Genomic DNA, 19,385 nt, shown 5'->3' on the forward strand with positions numbered 1-19,385 from the left:
TCTCTCTCACTCTCTCCGGCTCACAGGCAGGGCTCCCCACTGAAACACATCCAGCATACGATTGGTTCACGGGATCCTCAGTGGCCCCTCCACGATGCTCGAGGAGGGGCCAAACAAAGCCTCGGGGATTGAGCTGGCCACCACAATACAAATAAATCAGTCTCACAAGCCATTCATCCTAATGTCTAGTTTTTAATTAAAAACAAGCCGTCTATCATTCTGCAGCCAAATGCCCGATGCTTCCAACATGCTGTTGCGTTTGGCCGCTGATTTTCTGGAGTGCACTGAGCAAAGTTATAGACTCCCAGTCTGAAAAACATTCATTTATTAATTTCAAATCATTAGATGTGGATACTCTTTAATACCTTCCCTAAATGTCCTAAACTGCAAAATGCTGTGTTACTATAATTTATTCAACCTTAAATTGTTTTGTTTTTTTGAGACACTGTGTGACATGATTTTCAAATAAGTTTTGTTTAATCTTTTTAGTTTCCACTACAATATCATTACTACCTGATAATATATTGTTTTAGCTGTGAGTTGTACAGGGCAGCACTGTGGATTAGTGGTTAGCACTGTTGCCTCACAGCAGGAATGTTCCAAATTCGAAACCTGACACACACCCACAGTCCAAAAACATGTATGTCAGGTTGATTGGTGACTCTAAATTGCCCATAGGAGTGAGTGTGAGTGTGTGAGGTTGTTTGTCTCTATGTGGCCCTGTGATGGACTGGTGACCTGTCCAGGGTGTACCCCTGCCTTTCACCCAAAGAGAGCTGGGATAGGCTCCAACAGATCCCTCTGACCCTGGTTAGGAATAAGGGGGTATAGATAATGGATGGATGGATGTGAGTTGTACAGTGTTATGACTGAAGAATCAAATCTACTATAACCTAAATGAGCACCTTCACACTGAGGCACTATGTCACTGATGCAGAAACCTCAGCCGTGATGTTTTTAGCAGAGCAACCGCCCATTCTGAATATGCCAGTCAAAATTGAGCACAGTAGCTACTGTAAATGGGTCAGAGCAGAGTGAGCGACAGAGAGACTGAAAATAGTCATTTTCAATACGCCTTGAGGCCATTTCATGATTGCATGATTGTGTTTTATTGCACAATTGATAACTAGGTAGAAATGCATGTAAATAATGGACTAGATTTGTTTTTTCCTGTTTTGTTGGGGGATCTGTCTAGATCTGACTGTAATCAAGCATCACTGAGGTACAAGTGCTGAACACTGTGAGGTACATACAGTACCCTTTAAATGTTGGTTATTCATTCGCCTGTATGAAAACACAAGTGAATTGGAAGTCTGTGTCGCAGGACTTACTTTTATTTCTACAGTAAGAAATTGGTTTTCAGCTACAAACACTGTGTTTTGGGAGAATACGAACACATTCAGGATGCTAACACGTCTGTATTATTCAGTTCAATAGTGGTTAGTAAATGATGAGATATAGTGCAGGGTTTATGTTTAAAAACAACTCAGCTCTCCCTCTTCCATTTGCAAAACAGCGTGCACCCTTTCAGCAGTGCTAAATATTCATGATTCATTACAGTTATTTCAAACTGAATATGACAGTGGCATCAAGTTAAAAAGAAGCTGAGTTTTTCTGAACAAATAATGAATTGTTTCATTGTACAATTTGGTGTCTTTGTGATTTTCACCCACTGGCGATCTTATCCACGCATTCATTTACAGCCGCAGCATTTTTTTATGATGATCCAGCATCTTCCAATTGTTAAAAAAAAGCTTTGGTAGTATAGGAATTATTGTGCAAATGGATTATAATTTTCACCTGTTTTAATGTATTATTAATAGCGTAAAATAATCCTATGTTTTCATCAATAACAGTGATAATTGTGGAGCAGAGGCATCTTCCTTATATCAGTGTCCTTTTTCAGCACTAGTTTCAGCACCATGGTCAGTGACACTGATACAGAACACTGTGTGAGCCTGTCAGTGTGTGCGTGTGTCTGTGTGTTAACTGATTACACTAAGATTGATCACACGCTGATCCATATCTGAAAAGCAAAAGGGACTGTGGGTAACGTAGGTTGCTCAGGGTCAAAGGCGGGCTGATGCACACATCTCCCAAAATCTCGACTACGTGTCCTGCAGAGCTGTGCATCCTGCACACTAATTGGTTGATCCAATATCCTATTGGGAAACAGAACGCAAGTTCAAATGAAACAGCTATGCAACTGTGTCCCAACAACAGCACATACATTTGCACACATGCAGTGATGCAGAAGTATAAACCTGGCTTAAGTTAGCCTCACATTGTCAAAGTCTACTCTACTTGGTGTTTACATTTAGGTTGTAGTGGGTCAAATCTGCCTTTGATCCCTTTGTAAGGGGATGCTGCAGTTCAGAAGGGTTGCTGTGAAGCACAAAGTACATGTGCACATATTTTGCTGCAAACTAACCAAAACAGTGAGTTTAGTTGTCACAAGGTGAAGGCTGAAGGATAAGGTTATGATGAATAAACATACCAACTCCTGACTCTGACATTTAGATCATTAATATGCAACACTGGACTCCCAGCTTTAATATAGGTAGCTGTTTTATTCTCACAGTGAATTAATGCTCAAGTGAATTATAGGAGAAAATAAATCAGGCTTTAGTATATTAGTCTCATTATGTTTGTGGTGTCCACTTCTCTTCTATTAAGTTGTGTTTTAGCTCACCCTGGTACACCATTTTTCTACATAAAATGACGCATCGGTTCACTGGGTCAAGGTGTCATTTTCACATTTTTAACATGACGCGACACACTCCCTCACCCCTCATGTATGTGGCAGGGCATTCATCACCAAGCTGAACTCGTTTACAGCTCGGCCTCACACCACCTGCTTCACAGCCTGCTGGCAGATCTGTCTGTATCTTTATAAGCAATCATTCAAAATATGCTAAAACCAGATGTCAGAAAACCCTGACCCTGACACACTTGAAAAAAGGTCAATGTCCTGCTTGCAATTTTGTAAAGAATTTTATTTTTTTATCCTGCAAATCTTTCTTCAAGTCTTTTGATTGAAGTTCTGAAATGCCATGCTCCATAGATAAATTGGAAATGCTATTTTCTGCTCCAGAAACACTGGCTGGGTTATTATTTGAAAAACCCATAACCCCTCTCACATACTTTCACAGCCCATATGTTAACAATTCAAGTATTTCTCTTCAGGATCAATCTCACATAAATGTAAGACAAAGGCAAAACCAAATAATAAAGCAAATAATAATCTTACTCCCTCAAAGGTTATCTGAGAAGCCAGAAGTAGAAGTTACTGTACATAAAGCACAGTTAACATGAACAAGTCAGTAATTCTTTGAAATTCTGCCAATTACAGTATCATACAAATACCCACAGGAGGGCTTTCGTTTTGCAGTGGCTTAAGTTTTTCCTGTGGCTGGAGTGCATTAGCACAGCCAGACAAAGCAAACTGATCACCTTCAAAAAGACGGCCTCTCAGTTGATCCCCAAACAGACATGATGAGCTCTATCAATGCTTTAGCCCCCTTTGGGCCTTCGGGTGTGGGGAAACCTGCTGGTCCACCGTGTCCTCCTTTTCTAATAAAGCTGTCATCAGCTGCCAATGTACTCTCATGGCGTCGCTCCAAGCTGCCTGAGATCAATAGCGCCTGTCAGGGAGCGGTCACTAGGGGTAATAAGGCTGGGAGACATATGGTAAGCAAGCCCCAGGGGATACAGACAACAATCTGACTGGATATGGACCCTGATTTCAACAGGGAGGCTTGACCCTGTGTTTACACAGGGGATGGGAAAGGAGAAGACAAAAGAAGAGAATCAGTCATTGTTTAGATATTACAGTCAAACATAATATTATAACCTAATATAATAATAAGAATCAAGAGCCAGTGTTGATGCTGAATGGTTTACTAAAAGAGATGAAGCCGAATAATGAATGTAGGGGGTGCAGCTGTATTCAGCTTGTCTTGGCACAGTGATGATGTCACAACCCTATTAGCATAGTGTGATATCACCATCCTCCCCTCAGCCTACTGGGCTTCAATTTATATATAGTGTATATATGTATCCTTCACTTCAGGAGATGTACAGCTCTGCTGGTGTCATGCATATTTCATCAAGCAACATGCAAGGCTGCGGAGCCCATAGCTCACTTTGACATCTCTACTAACCAGACAGCACTGCTAGACACACACCGCTTTCTGTGCTGGAAATTCACTGTTAACATGACACACTGGTAGACACACATACACACACACACATCACTGTACCATGTAATGTAACCCCAGAAGAAGTAGTGGGATTTTATCTTATCCTTATTGATTGATTTTGCACAATATGTCCTGTGCAACTTTGCTGTAAAAAAGAAAGCATGTCTTGATCATGACAAATTCATTTTATACATCATAGCAAAGTACGTTATTGCAAATGTAGTTCTTCCATGTGTGAAGCCTAACATGACTTGAGATGAGGGCAGCTGCCCATCTAGGGAAGCAGAAAGCTGATGGGAACAGTTCAATACACTATAAAGAAGAATAAGAGTCTACAGCTATGTTAGTGGTTCTGTCACTAACATGCTCACACTGACAGTGTTAACATTTAATGTTTATCATGTTCACCACCTTAGTTTATCTACATTAGCATGATAATGTAAATTAGCACTATACAATAAGTAGGTACTTGTGAGGCAGGTGGTACTAATACTATTAGTTTTATGGAGGTACAGAACAAATTTTGAATAGGAGGAGTTTGCTGATCACAAAACCTGTAACTTTTCAGAGGGAGACATGACTATCTGTACCAAACTTCAATGAAATCTATCTTAAAGCTGCTCTCAAAATCACAAATCTCATTTTGGCACTTCAGCCAGATGATCATCAAAGTCGCTAGGATTCATCATCTGGACACTATGAAAGTTTGGACAAGGATCGGCGGTAATTCATCTCACAGTTGCTGAGGTTATATGACGTGGAATAAAATGGTGGCTTAACTAAAAATATGAGTTCTCACACAATATTTTCTTGCAGAATTAATTGCAAAGTAATTAATCAGAATTAATTGCAAATTAATTCTCCATAGAAACGCCAGACATCTGATGATCAAAAGAGACTGAGTGGAAGGTTTTCCAGCCTGCCCTTCTACAGCGCCGCGGTAGTTGCAGTAAATCGTTTAGCAAAGCAAGGTAAGGTTGATTTAACAATCCCCCCATTATTTATTCATGTAAAAAGAAATCAAAACATACGCACGTTTCCTGTCAGCAGTCTTTTTTTCTAAAGGTATAGGCAGTCAAGGAAATGGATCACGTAATTTTGTTGTTTGTTTCAACACACAAGGACACACCTTCCAGTATGATTTGTTTAACGTTTAATCAAATAAGAACTGAAGAAGAAAAAAAAGTCTGACAAAGTGTTCCTTTTGCACTTTCATATCTCCAATATTGAGTTCACTGATGTACACTCAGGACTGAATCAGTTATAAAATATAACAGTGCATTTTTAAAAATGTGTCCAGCAGTGAGGAATTGATTGAAGCTGAAGCTGGCAATTAGTTTCACTGATGAGTGTACCGGTAGGGAGGAACACACCGAACACAGGAAAGCATAACACATCTCCTGAATGGAAACAGTTCCATTATTCCCTGTCAGCTGTCCTCACTTCCCTCCTCACCATTCATCTACGCATGCAATGAGCAAAGAAAAGAGCAAGACGCTCATCTGTCAAGATGATTCACTGTCAATTTACTGGGCTTTTTTGTAAAGCTCTGCTCTTTGCTGCAGCAGAGGATATGGACACAGCCTCCTAACTATTCTTACTATCTACGTGTTGACACATGTGAGACTATGAGGAGGTGACGTCTCAGCAAAGACTTTAATTTGACTGAGTGTGGTGAAGAAGAAGGTGATAACTGCAGTGGCCATTAGCAGTTGGATTAGTACAGACTATATTATGACAGGATATGGTGTTGAACAGCATTACTGCATGAGTAGTGATGCTGTTTCTGAATCGGTTTAAATGAAATTCTTGTTTACCATCAGTCACAGTTTCATTTTCGTGATGACGTGAAAAAGCCATTGGGTTTAATGCTCCTAGCAGTGCTCGGCATAACTTCACAAAATTGATTAAGATATGGAATCTAGGCTTTCGGCAGTCTTTTCCTTACACACTCTGTTTGTATACTCCAAAGGACGAAGGCTTGTTTTCACATGATGCATTTTTCTGTGCAGTATATTGCTGAGATATGTCTCAAGGTTTTGCATTATCTTCCAGAGTGTAAGCACAAAGGATCTGAATTACAACATAACATCTTAGGCATTTTCAGGTTGTCTGTAGCCGCACGTTTGCAAACATGTTTTAGTGTCCTATTTGTTGTGAATACATTTAGTGGCTATAGGTTGTAGGGTAGAATAATAAGCACATGAGCAGGATAGTTCCAACTAAATACAATTAGTATTACTGAGCATGTATACCAGAGTGTAAAAAACAGTTGATCATGAGTAAATTCAACACATTGAACACAAAACAAGTATTGGAATCAGATGTATAGTGACAGATCGACTCTACAACTTAAACAGTGCGTCGCGTCCTTTCTGGAAATAAGGTGACTGGCGCCATTGCGTGGCAGAATGAAAAATTACACGAGTCTGTACAGCAGTGGGATGTTGCTGTAATCACTAACTGATAAGTCTTGTAATTAAAAAGAAAAATACTGACTAGGACAATGAGAGGAGAAAGAACTTAGTTTGCTTCGTGAGGACCGAAATGCACTTGTCTGGGCCATTATTACGCAACTGCACTAACTGTGAATTTGTTGGGTTTTTTTCCATTTTAAAAGCATGACATTTACGAGAATTTCTATATTTCCACTGTGCTTTTCACTCATGCCTCAACTTCCACCCTTACGACCTTTAAATAACGGGAGAGAGGCGATATCCTCATCTGATTAATGCAAATTGCTGGTCTTTAAACACGGCCAGAGCGCAGCGTCTGAGCGCAGTTAACCAGACCTATTTGCGTTCATCCATCCCATTTCCTGGACGAAGTTCCTGAGGGAGGGCCAGAGAAGCGGGCATGGGAAAGTTCTCCCCACTTTTTCCGATTACATAGACTCTTTTTAAAGAACACAAACCCGACCGAAGCTGTGTAAACCAGTGAGAGGAGCGCAGGGTGACACCACAGTACACTGAGTGCTGAGACCTGTGAGCCAGTAAGGAGAGACGAACCCTGCTTCACGTGAGATAAAGGTAAGACTCTTTGCCCATAAGGATAAAATGATTGTGTAATAATTACTTGTATTTGTGTATTACTGTGGTTCTCAGGAGTTTACTGTGGTTGATGCAGTTTTTAATATCTCAAAGTAGCATCACAGTATAATTCCTTGAGGTGTTTTATAATGCCTGGTACTTTTTTTAAATTAACTTTCAGTATTTCAGTGTTTGTTAATTTTCTAAACTTCTGTTTTCTGATATTGATGGAGTGAAGCCTAGAAATAATTTTTTCATTCAAGTCTTTATAAAACAAAAGAAAAAAATAATAATAATGAAATAACCATTCATCATATACCTTTCATCCCAGAACAATGAACAATCTACACTCCTGCATAGAACAATCACCATGTTCTCAATAAGAGATTAAGCTAAGGCGTGTTATCTTTCAGCACAGTCTCTAACATTATTGAAAAGACGAGAGAAAAACCATTTGTGATTTGCTTTAAAGCTGTTGTATATTTTTAATCCCATCTGATTTATTTAAAACTATTTAGGAATTAAAAATATGTCTATTATACACCCAGTATTAAATTTGTCAATAGTCCTGTGAACCACCTGTTGTGAGTAGCAGTGACTGTGGCTCGAATGATTTCTTGTTATTGATGCTTTATTGGCATTTATAATGTGTTCGAACATTAGACACTTTTTTTTTTCTGCAGCTATTTTTCTATCTAATAGGTGAAACATATGAAGTGGATCAGTCTGGTTATCATTTTTGTGTCTGTTCATATCCCTGATCCATTGTCTTGTCTCATCCTGTCAGCACAGTTTGTATTTTCAATTTTTGGAAAAGTTTTTCTTTTGTTTTTGTCTTAGTGGGGAAAAAATAACAGAAAAACAAAAATAGTCTAAACAGACAAGTGTCACAGCAGTGATTCAACTCCCACCCGACAGGATGTTTATTCAGTTGTATGCATGTGTGTGTGTGTGCATGTGGCTTCTTCTCGACAAGCCACGGACCGTGCTATTCATCCCCCCTTCCTATCACAGCACTTCTGCACAGTCAGTCTCTTTGTATCATTTTAATTCATTTAAACTCATTCATAAATCCAATGTAAAAATAATGCTTAGTGGCTTTGCTTGACTCATACACTCCACTTTTACTGTGAACAGTGAAAGTGTGCATTATTTCTATCCATATTTGATAACTTTTCTGGTTCACTTTAGTGTATGCAGGCTTTGTTTTTTCCATCTTGATGTTGAGAAGTTTGAGCCTGCCCTAACAACGTTGTGAGCTCATGGAAGAATAATCAGGGGCTACACAGTTCTCAGTACAAAAAACACAGTGTACTGAGAAGTTTGGAGAAACGTAGCTAATTTGTTGTTCATCGAAATGATTAAACACTTCTGCATTTGCCGTGCATATATGAAAACCCGTGAAAATTTTATTGAGGAAATAAAATAAAACAATTAGGTGTTAGGTGCTACATTAAAGGCAGTCTGTTCAGTAGTGTACTTCATGACCTGCATAACAACTACAGCTAGACCTGCAGGCAGGTATAATGGGGTCCAAGCATTTCAGTTTGAAAAGAGGGTCTAAACGGGTGATTTGAAGTTGGTTTGCTTTGGTAACAGTTTGGTTACATCAGGCCAGACCACAAACTAAATTACAAAATTAGGTTTTACAATATTTTGACACAATTTGGGGAAAAGTCATGTAGTTTTGTACAATATTTGTAGGAAAAAAAATATATATATTAGACATATATCAAATTTGATTTATTTTTGAGGATGAGGCATGTTGTCTAAAACTGCAAAAATGTGCATGTATGAGGTTTCGTTTTCATGTTTGTGCAGTTTTAAACTTTTAGAATTTGACTTTTTGCTTATTTTGGGTTAACTGTAAAATTTCACAAAAATTTTCCCCATCTCTTCATCCTTCATCTATCAACTGCCCCTCGTAGGAGCAGAGGATGTCCAGAGCTGACTGGTCCTTCCTGGAGCACCTGCTGGAGGAGGGCCAGGAGTATTCGACAGGCGTCGGGCGTGTCTGGCTTACTGTTCTCTTTCTGTTTCGTATGCTGGTATTGGGAACTGCCGCTGAATCTGCCTGGGATGACGAGCAAGCTGACTTTGTTTGCAACACGAAACAACCTGGCTGCACTGCTGTCTGTTACGACAAAGCCTTCCCTATTTCCCACTTTCGCTACTTTGTTCTCCAAGTCATATTTGTCTCTACGCCAACCATCTTCTACTTTGGATATGTGGCAATAAAGGCTAGAGGGGACAGGAAAAAAGAGGAGGAAAAGGATGAGAAGCAAGCAGAAGAAGGTGGGGGAAGCAAAAGAGAAGAAACTGTGATAGACAAAGACGATAAGAATGTGGCTAACGACAATGCAAAGGAGAAGGAAAAAGAAGAGTCTGGTGGGAAAGGTAGAAAAGCTTACAAGGCTCATCCTGATCCTCCTAAACTGAAAGGCAGGTTACTGTGTGCATATGCATGCAGCATCCTGTTAAAGGTCCTCCTAGAAGTTGGTTTCATCATTGGGCTTTGGTTCCTCTACGATGGCTTTTTTATAGCAGCAAAGTTTGAGTGCACATTGGCCCCGTGTCCCCATACAGTGGATTGCTTTGTCTCTCGCCCCACGGAGAAGACCATCTTTACCATCTACACTCAGGTGGTTGCTGCCATCTCCGTGCTCCTTAACCTCACTGAGCTCCTCCACCTCCTCCAGCTTGCCATCTCGCACCACTTGGAGAAGCGCTACCGTACTCAGCTCAATGACTATCTACCTCCTTCAGAGCAGGTACCAGTCAGACAAGAGACTCCTGAACTCCGAAAGGATTACCCCACCCAGGGTGACGCTACATGCTACCCCAACCCCTGTGAAAGCTACGGAGAAGTGAACTGGGGTCCTGGGGAAGCTGGGAAAAACATGCTTTCCAGTTATGTGAATTGCATGGGAACTATAGGGACAGCACATTCCCCCAAAGCCCATTATAAAAAACACGCACATCACACTGGGAAAAACTCAAGGGTTGCTCATAAGGGCCACTCAAAGCTGACCCATTATGTGTGACATGGTCAGATTGGGTGATATGTTTATAATTATGAGAGCTCTATTTGGCATCTGAGTCTTCCAGTTTTTTTTATAAATACTATCCTGCACATGACACTTGAGCATCAGGTGTGCATGGTGAGAGCTCAAATGAAGGAGAAATAAAGAAGAACAACTATTACACTGTGAACTCGATGCCTCAGAGGCAGGCAGACATTCAAACAGAAATTTAGCAGATAAATGGACCTATTCAAAATGAAACATTTTGAGAACACTCCCCAAGGCAAAGAAAATGAGACTCCACGATGAAAGAAGATTATAGTCATAAGATGCCTTAATGTTACATTTAATAGCTTTTACTGCTGAATGTGACAGTGAAAAAAACACTGCTGAGGATGGGGGTGAGGTTGGTTGTAGTGTGTGTGCCTGTGTGTGTGTGTGTGTGTGTGTGTGAGAGAGGGAGGAAATGCAGTGGAACCAGATTTAAGCATATTCCTATGAGATTTTCACTGTAACCCCTGGAGCCCCCCTCCTCTCCCCATGGCTCTGTCCACACTGTGCAAGCTAAGCTTGGGAGAGAACACAAGTGATTCTGAATGGACTGAAAAGCGGTACAGGAGTTGGCAAATTCAAAATAATTATGTGAGAACAATATTTAATGTCTAAAATATTGTAAATAAATACATTTTAATATTTATTATTTTCAGAAAAATAAAATTTAAAGTACTCACTACTAAACTGATTACACTGTGAATTTATGATTATAGTATGATCCCTCAGAAAAACAGGGTTAGTTATTGGATATATTGGTTACACCAGAAAATTATGGAAGTTTAGTGTGTGGCTATTTGTATTATTTTGGTGTAGCACATCATCACAACCACCTCCCATAATTCAGATGACACCTCTTTTTGATCGAGATGACAGAGACTCCATTCTGTACGGGTTGAGATCTCGTGTAGATAATAGTTTTATTTCCTTGCTTGTCTAAATACGAGGATAAGATTTCTAGGTGGGTAAAATGTCTCTTGAAAGTGTGTATTGCTCTTGAGTCCAACGATACGCTTTCTGCTGTCCAAATACTATCACAACACAGACAAATGACTCACTCAGTTGAAAGCACTTTGGGAATAATAGAAAGGCAGTGGTGTAGAGATGTGAATGAGCCTTACTGGGTGTTACAAGAACAACCTCCTAGGAGAAAAAAAAAAACTTTGATTTTAATGGCTGTTTTTAAATCCGTCGCTCTGGCTGTAAAAAAGAAAGGCATCAGTTATATGCCAGTAAAAGTTCATATAAGGTGGAGCAGCACTTTATGCTGGCTCCCCTGGGGAGTCCTGCGTGTTAATGCTGTTTTTGTGAAGTGCAATTGGTAAAATCCAGAGCTCAGCAAAGGTGTTCACCTAAGCTTCGAATGAACGTTGGCAAATGTCTTTTCAGAGATGAAGCTACTGAGCTCTGCAATATGGCTCTCATTTCCACAAATTTACAGAACTGTCTCTGTGACGATAAGCATTTATCTATGGCAGGGAAAGGGGGTTTATGAGAAATTTAAGACTCAGGTTCTCATAAAACAAACAGCTTGAAAGCCTTGCAAACATGAAAAACCTATTTTAAAAAGAATATATACTTTTTTCATCTTGCAGCAGTTGTATTATTTATGATTTGATAACAATAGATCGGTCCTCAGAATGGAATGTGTTTTTACTGTGGGCAGCCTCCCCCTGTGTTGAGAATAAATTGGCACATATTGCTGAGAAAACAATCCAAACTGAGCCTGCTGAAGCTGCCCAGCTCACAGACTGTTCACGAGAACTTGCCTGGCACCCCCGTTCAGTCTTGTTATCTCAGTCCAGATGGGTGGGGACATGTGGCCACGTGACTGTTCATGTTTCCACAAGAAATGTCAATGGGTCATGGAACAGATTGCACAGGCCGACCCGGTATCAGCCTTCTCCTGCCAACCAAGGCCAGCAACAGAACAGTGCATCTCCCCCTTTTTCATCCATTTTCCTTATAGCTGATGAGACTGGGGGAGTCTCAGGCCCTGATCTATTTTGTCCACAGAATAAACTCTCACCTCCAGTTCAGTGAAGCAAAAATAAACCTCCAGGATGAAAACAACAGTGAGTGCAGTGTATTTGCTGCTCCAACAGCCATTTTATTTCACAGTCAATATCTGCCTTCCAGTGAAATTGTAGTGCTCCTATGAAACCACCCAGTACAGATTAAAGTGATGTAGTCAAGCTACATGTTCCAGGAGAGATTCTGTCAGGACAATAGGATGTGAGTGAACCGTTCTCCCACTCACTGGTTTCATTCACGTCTCGACTATTTCCCAAACTCATGGTAATCAAGTTGGATACCACGTTTAGAAAGTGTTCCATTGGAGATAGTTGTTTGTGTAAAGCCATGCTAATAAAATGAGTGGGAAGCTGGGAAGACCCCAATCTGTGTGATGGGTCATCCTTAACGGTCATACATGCAGCCTCTGGGATCAGATGCCATTCTGATTCTGTTTCCTGACATTGTTGAAGTCACTGCTGATGCATTTCCTCACTCTGTGTGCTGCTAATCACAAAGAAGGGGAATCTTGCAGTTTAGTGAATGAGTGCACATGCATGGAGCTGAGCAAGACACACAGTTTACATAAGCTTAGACTGTAAACCAGTTCAAAGTGCCATCAAGTGTCCTCTGGGTTCCAGCAGGTCATGCCCTGATCCAGATTTTCTGCAGTCTTTAAAGGGTCTGCTGTCTCACTTCCTGCCAGCTGTACTGCTAAAAGCCCTGCGTATCTCTAAGAAACAACATGAATAGGTAGAAAAGGCACTCACACACACAAAAAAGTGTAAGAGGTTAGGAATGACCAGTGTGACCTCACTCCACAAAACTTAGGTTTAAAATTGCAGCTTACAGGGTCAATGAGTTTGTTGAAGTTATGCCACTTCTCAATTTTAAATGTAATCAGAATTTATATGTCTCTCACAGTGAAGACCTTTTATAGGGGTTAGTGTGTATGTTGTAGTGTGTGTGTTTGTATTTGTGTGTGTGCCTTGTATTTCTACCTTTGTTAGGACCATTTTGAACATAATTGCGTCCAAATGAGGACCCTTTGGCAAAGTTAGGACATTTAGCCAGTCCTTGCTTTTTCAGACTCCTGTTTGAGGGTTAAGACTTGGTTTTAGTGTTAGGGTTATAATCAGGTTTAGGTTAGGGTTAGGGTTAGGGTTAGGCATTTAGTTGTGATAGTTAGATTTAGGGGTCTAGGAAATGCATTATGTCGATGAGTGTCCTCATGAAAATAGAAAATCAGTTTGTGTATGTGTGCGTGTGTGAAAGGCATACACTGTAATATGTGCCAACCCCCTTTGTTTCTATCATTATACACACACACACAATACCGCCACACGACTTTCTCTGTGTCCATAACAAGCTGCACGTTCAAGCGTCCAGTCCTTAATTTGGGCACTTGTGCTATTCAACAGAACAAAACATAAATTATTTGGGCAGTTCCTAAAATTGAACTCTGAACAGGAAGTGGGTCTCTATCTGTTTCCTGGTCCAGTATTGTTTCTCCCCAGGGATTGGTCAATGAGGATTGTTAACCCTGACAATGGGGCTGCAGTGGGCATTGTTGCATTGTTTTGACCCAATTCCCTTGTGTTTTGTTGACCTAATGTCAGAGCCGCCCCATCAAAGGCCAGTGAAGGATGAGGGAAATGTGCCTGCTGAATGGCTGGAGTCAATTAAGAGGGATGGTACCACTTATAGCTCAGAGAGGTGTGTGTGTACATGTCTTTCCATGGTTATGTGGACACGTTTTATTCTGATACCATTCCGTGAGGACAATTTGGCCTTGTAAGGAAATTTTGGCCAATCCTTACAACTTTAAATGGATTTTTGACGGTTAAGACTTGGTTTTAGTGTTAGGGTTAGAATTAGGATTTAGGGTTAGGGTCAGGGGAAGGGTTAGGCATCTAGTTGTGATGGTTAATGTTAGACATTACTCTCTGTCTCTGTATAACTGTGTGTGTGTATAGCGTGGGATGAGGGTGTTTGAATTAGCTTGTGCAGGTTTATTTAGCAGTCCTACTAAATCTTGTGAATGTGAAGCTGAATGAAAAAGGTTTTAGGGACTGTAGTGATAGACATGATGTGGCTAGGTGGGAAATGTGGCCTTTCTGAGTTACAAATTTAACATACAACACAAACAGTCAGGAATTTTCCAGCAGAGTTGAAATAGCTGAAACCAAAACAACTGAGAGGATACTGGATTTACATTTGTCAGGTGGTCAGTAACGTAACTTAGTTGAGTGCTAATGTCACTCTGTAACTGCCGTGTGTTGAATAGGCAACAGTTTTCTAACAGGTTTGCCAAAAGAACTGTATAATGTGTAATGGTAACATGTTTTCAGCTTGATTTTCCTGCAAGTGGCAAAAAATCATGTAATGCAGTTTCAAAAATGCATGCTTCAAACCTTTTTTTTTTTTTCTTCTTTCAGCTGCTCCCATTAGGGGTCGCCACAGTGGATCAACTAATCCATCATTGATTTGGCACAAGTGTTTGTTTTTTTATATGCCAGATACCGGCTGAGTCTGGTAGCCTCTGGTCTTCCAAGGCATTCTCCCATCCATGTACTAACCAGGCCCAGCCCTGCTTAGCTTCCAAGATCTAATGGGATCAGACACACACAGGATGGTACAGCAAGCATGGGGTAGCACAGGTCAAGTCAGACATGCACAGCTCTAAAAAGTTACATATAGTGTTTGGGGAAAGAGTTATAACCTTGTTATAAGGTGGACAGGGGACAGGATATTGGGATCAGGTCTGTAAGTGAAGAATTTTGGTGAAGTCGGAGGCTGTGGTCACAGGAGAAACAGCAGATATTGCTCACTGGACAATAAAACTCACAGCCTAAACCTGTGAAATATTATGCACACTGGCTGTTTTGTTGCAATGTATATACTGTGTATTTAAATGAGCAGACCCTTCCTATATTTATGTTTAGGCTTCTGTGTTTGCAGATGAGTTTGATATACAGCAATACCTGTATTCCTGTGTGTGTGTGTGTGTGTGTGCATGCGTGTGTGTTTGTGGTTGTTTAATAGGGGATGTGGTGCCAGACAGCTCTATTGTTACTGCAGTAGAGGGAACACAGTCTCCGGCCTGTCCACTCAGGATGTTGGATTGGACCTCCTTAAAAAAAACAAAAAAAAAAGAACAGCTAGCATCACCCTCACCTATTATCCCTAGAATCCAGCTAGAACAATGAGCACCTCCCTAATCCCCCTCCCCATCCTTTCCCAGGGACCTCAGAGCTCGGTTCCCACAGTACTGTCCAGTTCTGAGGAGCCATTGTTAGACTTCTGACCTGTCCTCTGATTGTTCCCAGGAGAAAACACACACTCCTTGTTAACTCTCTCTTGCAATATAATTTAGCTGCAGCCTCACAACCACCTGTCCATCCTCGCTGCATTTTCTTTCACTACTGTATTATTCTTAAAATACCAGATTTTTATCACAGAAGAATCTGTGGACTACAAAGATGAATCAGTGTTTTTGTTGGACTAGTATACAAATGTTGATTGCGGATTGTAGATAAAGAGTAGAGAGCTGCCCTTGAATGGAAACACAAAATTTAAGCCTCATTTTTTCTAATGATGCTTGCATCAAAACAAAGGTTTTCACACAGCTAACTACAATATATCAGACGTCCGTGCAGCACAGCACACACGGGCGCACCACAATGGTGTAGTGGCAGCCAGTTGCTGAGGTGATGCTCTGCTGACTAGCTCTCTGATTCGACTGTGCTTGAGCAGCCAACCGGAATTTCTGGCTTCTCCCCAGATCAATCAGGCACACGCTTTCCGCATACAAACAAAATATCTTTTATTAATCACATTTTTCAGTAACACGCAATTAAAACTTCTAGTTTGCAAACACGCCACACTTTCTAAAATGAAAGTATTGTACAGATGTTTCAGACGAGGACTAAGCAGCGTTAAACATCTTGTGTTTGGGTTATTTTGTCACATGCCATCAAAGATTACACGAGATAAAAGACCTACAATAAAGGCCTGTCTTTCTTCCTTCCAACAGTCAGATGTCTATTCTTAATATAAAGAAGATGATTAAAGGAGCAACACTTTCAAAATTGAAATAAAACGGAAAATGTTCTTTTCTTTGAACCAGAGGATGAACGTACAACACTATCTTGTCAAACTTCTAATCAGTTCAAAGTTTTAACATCCAAAGGTCCCATGTTTAAGGTGTTCCTATTACAGTGCCTGGTTTCAGTTAGAGATCAATGCATAAAGAGGCATATGCACCATCACAGGGAAAGTCAGAGAATGACATCCAGCACATATGACTTATATTCGACTCAGTAAAAGACTAGGTACTGATGCTTCTGGGTAGACAGGAATGAGGATGTATGGCTGAGGTGATTAGAAGGAAGGGTGGTTTGTCTTCTGGTTCATCCCCTTTGCACCGTGCACCGTCCTCCCGCTCAGATGGCAAACACCAGTTTCCCACAGCAGCGATGGTTAGCTCTTTTCAGCTCGGTTTCTGTTCAGAGCTGCTTTGGGTGTAAACTCTAGTTTCTCTTTCAGGCTAAGCACCTGTGTGCTGTCCATACCGGCTTGTTCCTGCAGCTTTCTCTCCTCCCTCAGTTCCAGGATGCCCTTCTCCTCTTCTCGAGGTTTGGGTGTCCCCCTGATAAACCACTCCAGGTGATAACCCACTGCTCCGACCACAAAGGCCACAGGGAAGGTGACGTAAGGAGCATAGGTCCGCAACGCCGTCCAAACTACAGGCCACATGACTGCACACAGCTCCCGGGACTGCCTGGGGAAGAGCGGATGGGGGTAAGTGGATCTTAAAGGGTTGTTACAGTAATAAAAATGGAAAAAAAAGGGAATAGATAAAAAATAGTCCTGCCAGCTGATGTTTTTGTGTGTTAAATCATCAAATCAATACTAGGTGAAGTAATATTAGATATAATATGAAATAATATTAGATATGATGTATGTAGAGGTACTTTAAAATTGTGGTGGCAGCTGAGGTGTCTAAATGCACCATTTTCTTTTAATTGTTATTATAACAGGACATCGAGCACCTCAGTGACAGGAGCAGGTCAAAACCGAGAAGCAGCAGCAGCAGCAGCTGTGGTTGTCATATGTAAGTTATCTGACACTCTAAAGGACACTGTAATGTTACCGTAACCTCGTCTGTCTTTGAGGCACGGTTCACCTTGACATCTTACAGAAGTTAAAATGCCACGGTAATATGAGTTTGTTCGTGTGTCACGGGTGTGCCGAATAGATAAGTGAGTCTCCGCGATGAATAAAAGTTATGCGTTTCTGATCGAACATCCATGGTTCACTTTGTACACCGTCAAGAGGAATGACACGGCCAAATTTGTTATGGAGTTTGGCGTGGCGTCGGTCCAGCTCATCTCCTCAGCAGAGAAAGAAGATCAGGACAAACCAACAACTATGAATGAATAGCAGCAGAGTCAGTCTGGAGCAGCCAAACCTCTGCTGCGTTTCACAGAAAACAGTCCATGTGGCGTTTCCTTTTGTTTTTGTAACGAAAACAGTCTTCACTCACCTTTACCGATAGCACGTTGGTGCAGCACGCAACTTCCGCGTAACCGTGCGTAACCTTCCTGCTTAAACCTCATTGGCTGATGAGCGTCGCTGCGCCGTAACGCAGACGGGTTTAGCTGCGTTTTCCCTCAGTGTGTTAGCGCCACCTATTGGTCAAACTAGTACACTGCAATGAAAAAAATTGCAACTATCATCGCTGGGACTGATAACGTGTAAGAGCTGCTTTACAAACAGTAGATTAATGCATTGCTTTGATTTAGGTTCTTCAGTAAAATGTGGACTCCATGCAACAGAAAACAAAGCAGGACAGACTCAGGAGTCCACCAATCTGATGTAAATATCATTAACAGTACAGTATGTTACACAGTAATGATAGAAATAAATTGTAACAATCATTATGTCATTTACTTGTTTGTTGCAGCAACAGCAACAAAACAGTTTCCCCACAAGAATAAATAGAAATTTTGTTCCAATATATGTAATTAAGTCGTAGAACTGATTCTAATCAAATCACCTAAATAGCGTCTACTTTGTGACCATACTGTGAAAGACAGCTGTGTCCTTCCTGCTGTGTCCCCTCCATTCTGGTAAATGGGCGTCATAGAAATACCGTCTTTCTTTGCTCAAACATTTAAACAGCATTCTTGCACAAAATGCTCATCTCCAGGAATCCTCATGACAGGCTGACACATCTGTCACCAGTATTGTGCTGTACACTGACAAGGCGTGAGCTACCAGCTCTTGGATGAAAAACCCCTCAAGTGTCAAGATAGTTTTCTTTTAGCTTATAAGCACAGTTCGACATATAAAGCAGAGACACTTTCAGGGGTTCATTGTAGTGTACAGCATAAAGGCACAAACTGTTTAGGAAGGCTTTGCTTTTCTTTAGCTGAGGGATGCAGAGGAATTGTGTAAATTTCAGTCAGTAAGCAAAAAACCGTAAATTGCAGGGTTGGCTATGTGCTGGGGAAGAAGATATTCCACTGTAGTTCCAGGGTAGTGAAAAGGTAAGTGTTCTTTGAACACTATCTGATTGATGGCATCGATATTTCAGCTCCCAAGCCCAAACCTATACGAATTCAGGGCACAGGACTGATCTATAGCAATTGGAATGCAGCCCGTTATGGAGCAAAGACCAGTTCTGACTTAATGGTCATTTGTGCACAGGCAGAGAATGGAAAAAAATTGAGCTATATCCTAATTTTTATGTTATCATTACTTAAAATGATTGCTGAAATTGTTGTGTTAACAGGATTCGGTGTGGGTGATTATATTTCATGCTTCAAAATCAGTCCTTCCTCTATGTTGTCCATCTTGTAGTTACCAGAACTGGCCATTGATCAGTCCTGTCAGATAAAGTCAAATAAGCTCATCCCCCTGCAGAAAAACATTACTAGTGCCAGTTCTGCTTTATCACCAACCCCAGCAGTGGCAGAATTATTTCATCAGCTCCTGATTATTAGTAAATGAGATTTAGAGCCCCGGTAGCCAAGATTTTTTATGTAAAAATACAACCGTCA

The 19,385-nt window shown here is 40.8% G+C and overlaps 2 protein-coding genes across 2 annotated transcripts; one reads left to right on the forward strand and one right to left on the reverse strand.

The window, feature by feature from the left end:
* The first annotated feature begins 7,102 nt into the window (after positions 1 to 7,102).
* Positions 7,103 to 10,992, forward strand: gja4 (gap junction protein alpha 4). Its single transcript, XM_026300893.1, has 2 exons — positions 7,103 to 7,231; positions 9,160 to 10,992. Exon 2 carries the CDS (start codon positions 9,169 to 9,171, stop codon positions 10,273 to 10,275), a length of 1,107 nt encoding a protein of 368 aa, XP_026156678.1. The 5' UTR covers positions 7,103 to 7,231; positions 9,160 to 9,168; the 3' UTR covers positions 10,276 to 10,992.
* Positions 10,993 to 16,127: 5,135 nt separating this feature from the next.
* Positions 16,128 to 17,952, reverse strand: smim12 (small integral membrane protein 12). The gene is made up of 2 exons (XM_026300403.1): positions 17,867 to 17,952; positions 16,128 to 17,101 (listed from the first exon to the last, which is right to left on the reverse strand). The coding sequence occupies exon 2, from the start codon at positions 17,074 to 17,076 to the stop codon at positions 16,801 to 16,803; it is 276 nt and encodes a 91-aa protein (XP_026156188.1). The 5' UTR covers positions 17,077 to 17,101; positions 17,867 to 17,952; the 3' UTR covers positions 16,128 to 16,800.
* Between the last annotated feature and the right edge of the window lie 1,433 nt (positions 17,953 to 19,385).

Source organism: Mastacembelus armatus, chromosome 11 (genome assembly GCF_900324485.2).
Source record: "Mastacembelus armatus chromosome 11, fMasArm1.2, whole genome shotgun sequence".
Taxonomy (NCBI): domain Eukaryota; kingdom Metazoa; phylum Chordata; class Actinopteri; order Synbranchiformes; family Mastacembelidae; genus Mastacembelus; species Mastacembelus armatus.

Excerpts from the sequence above, each read along its gene's own strand:
- gja4 (XM_026300893.1), top strand. The coding sequence starts at position 9,169 with ATGTCCAGAGCTGACTGGTCCTTCCTGGAGCACCTGCTGGAGGAGGGC.
- smim12 (XM_026300403.1), bottom strand. The coding sequence starts at position 17,076 with ATGTGGCCTGTAGTTTGGACGGCGTTGCGGACCTATGCTCCTTACGTC.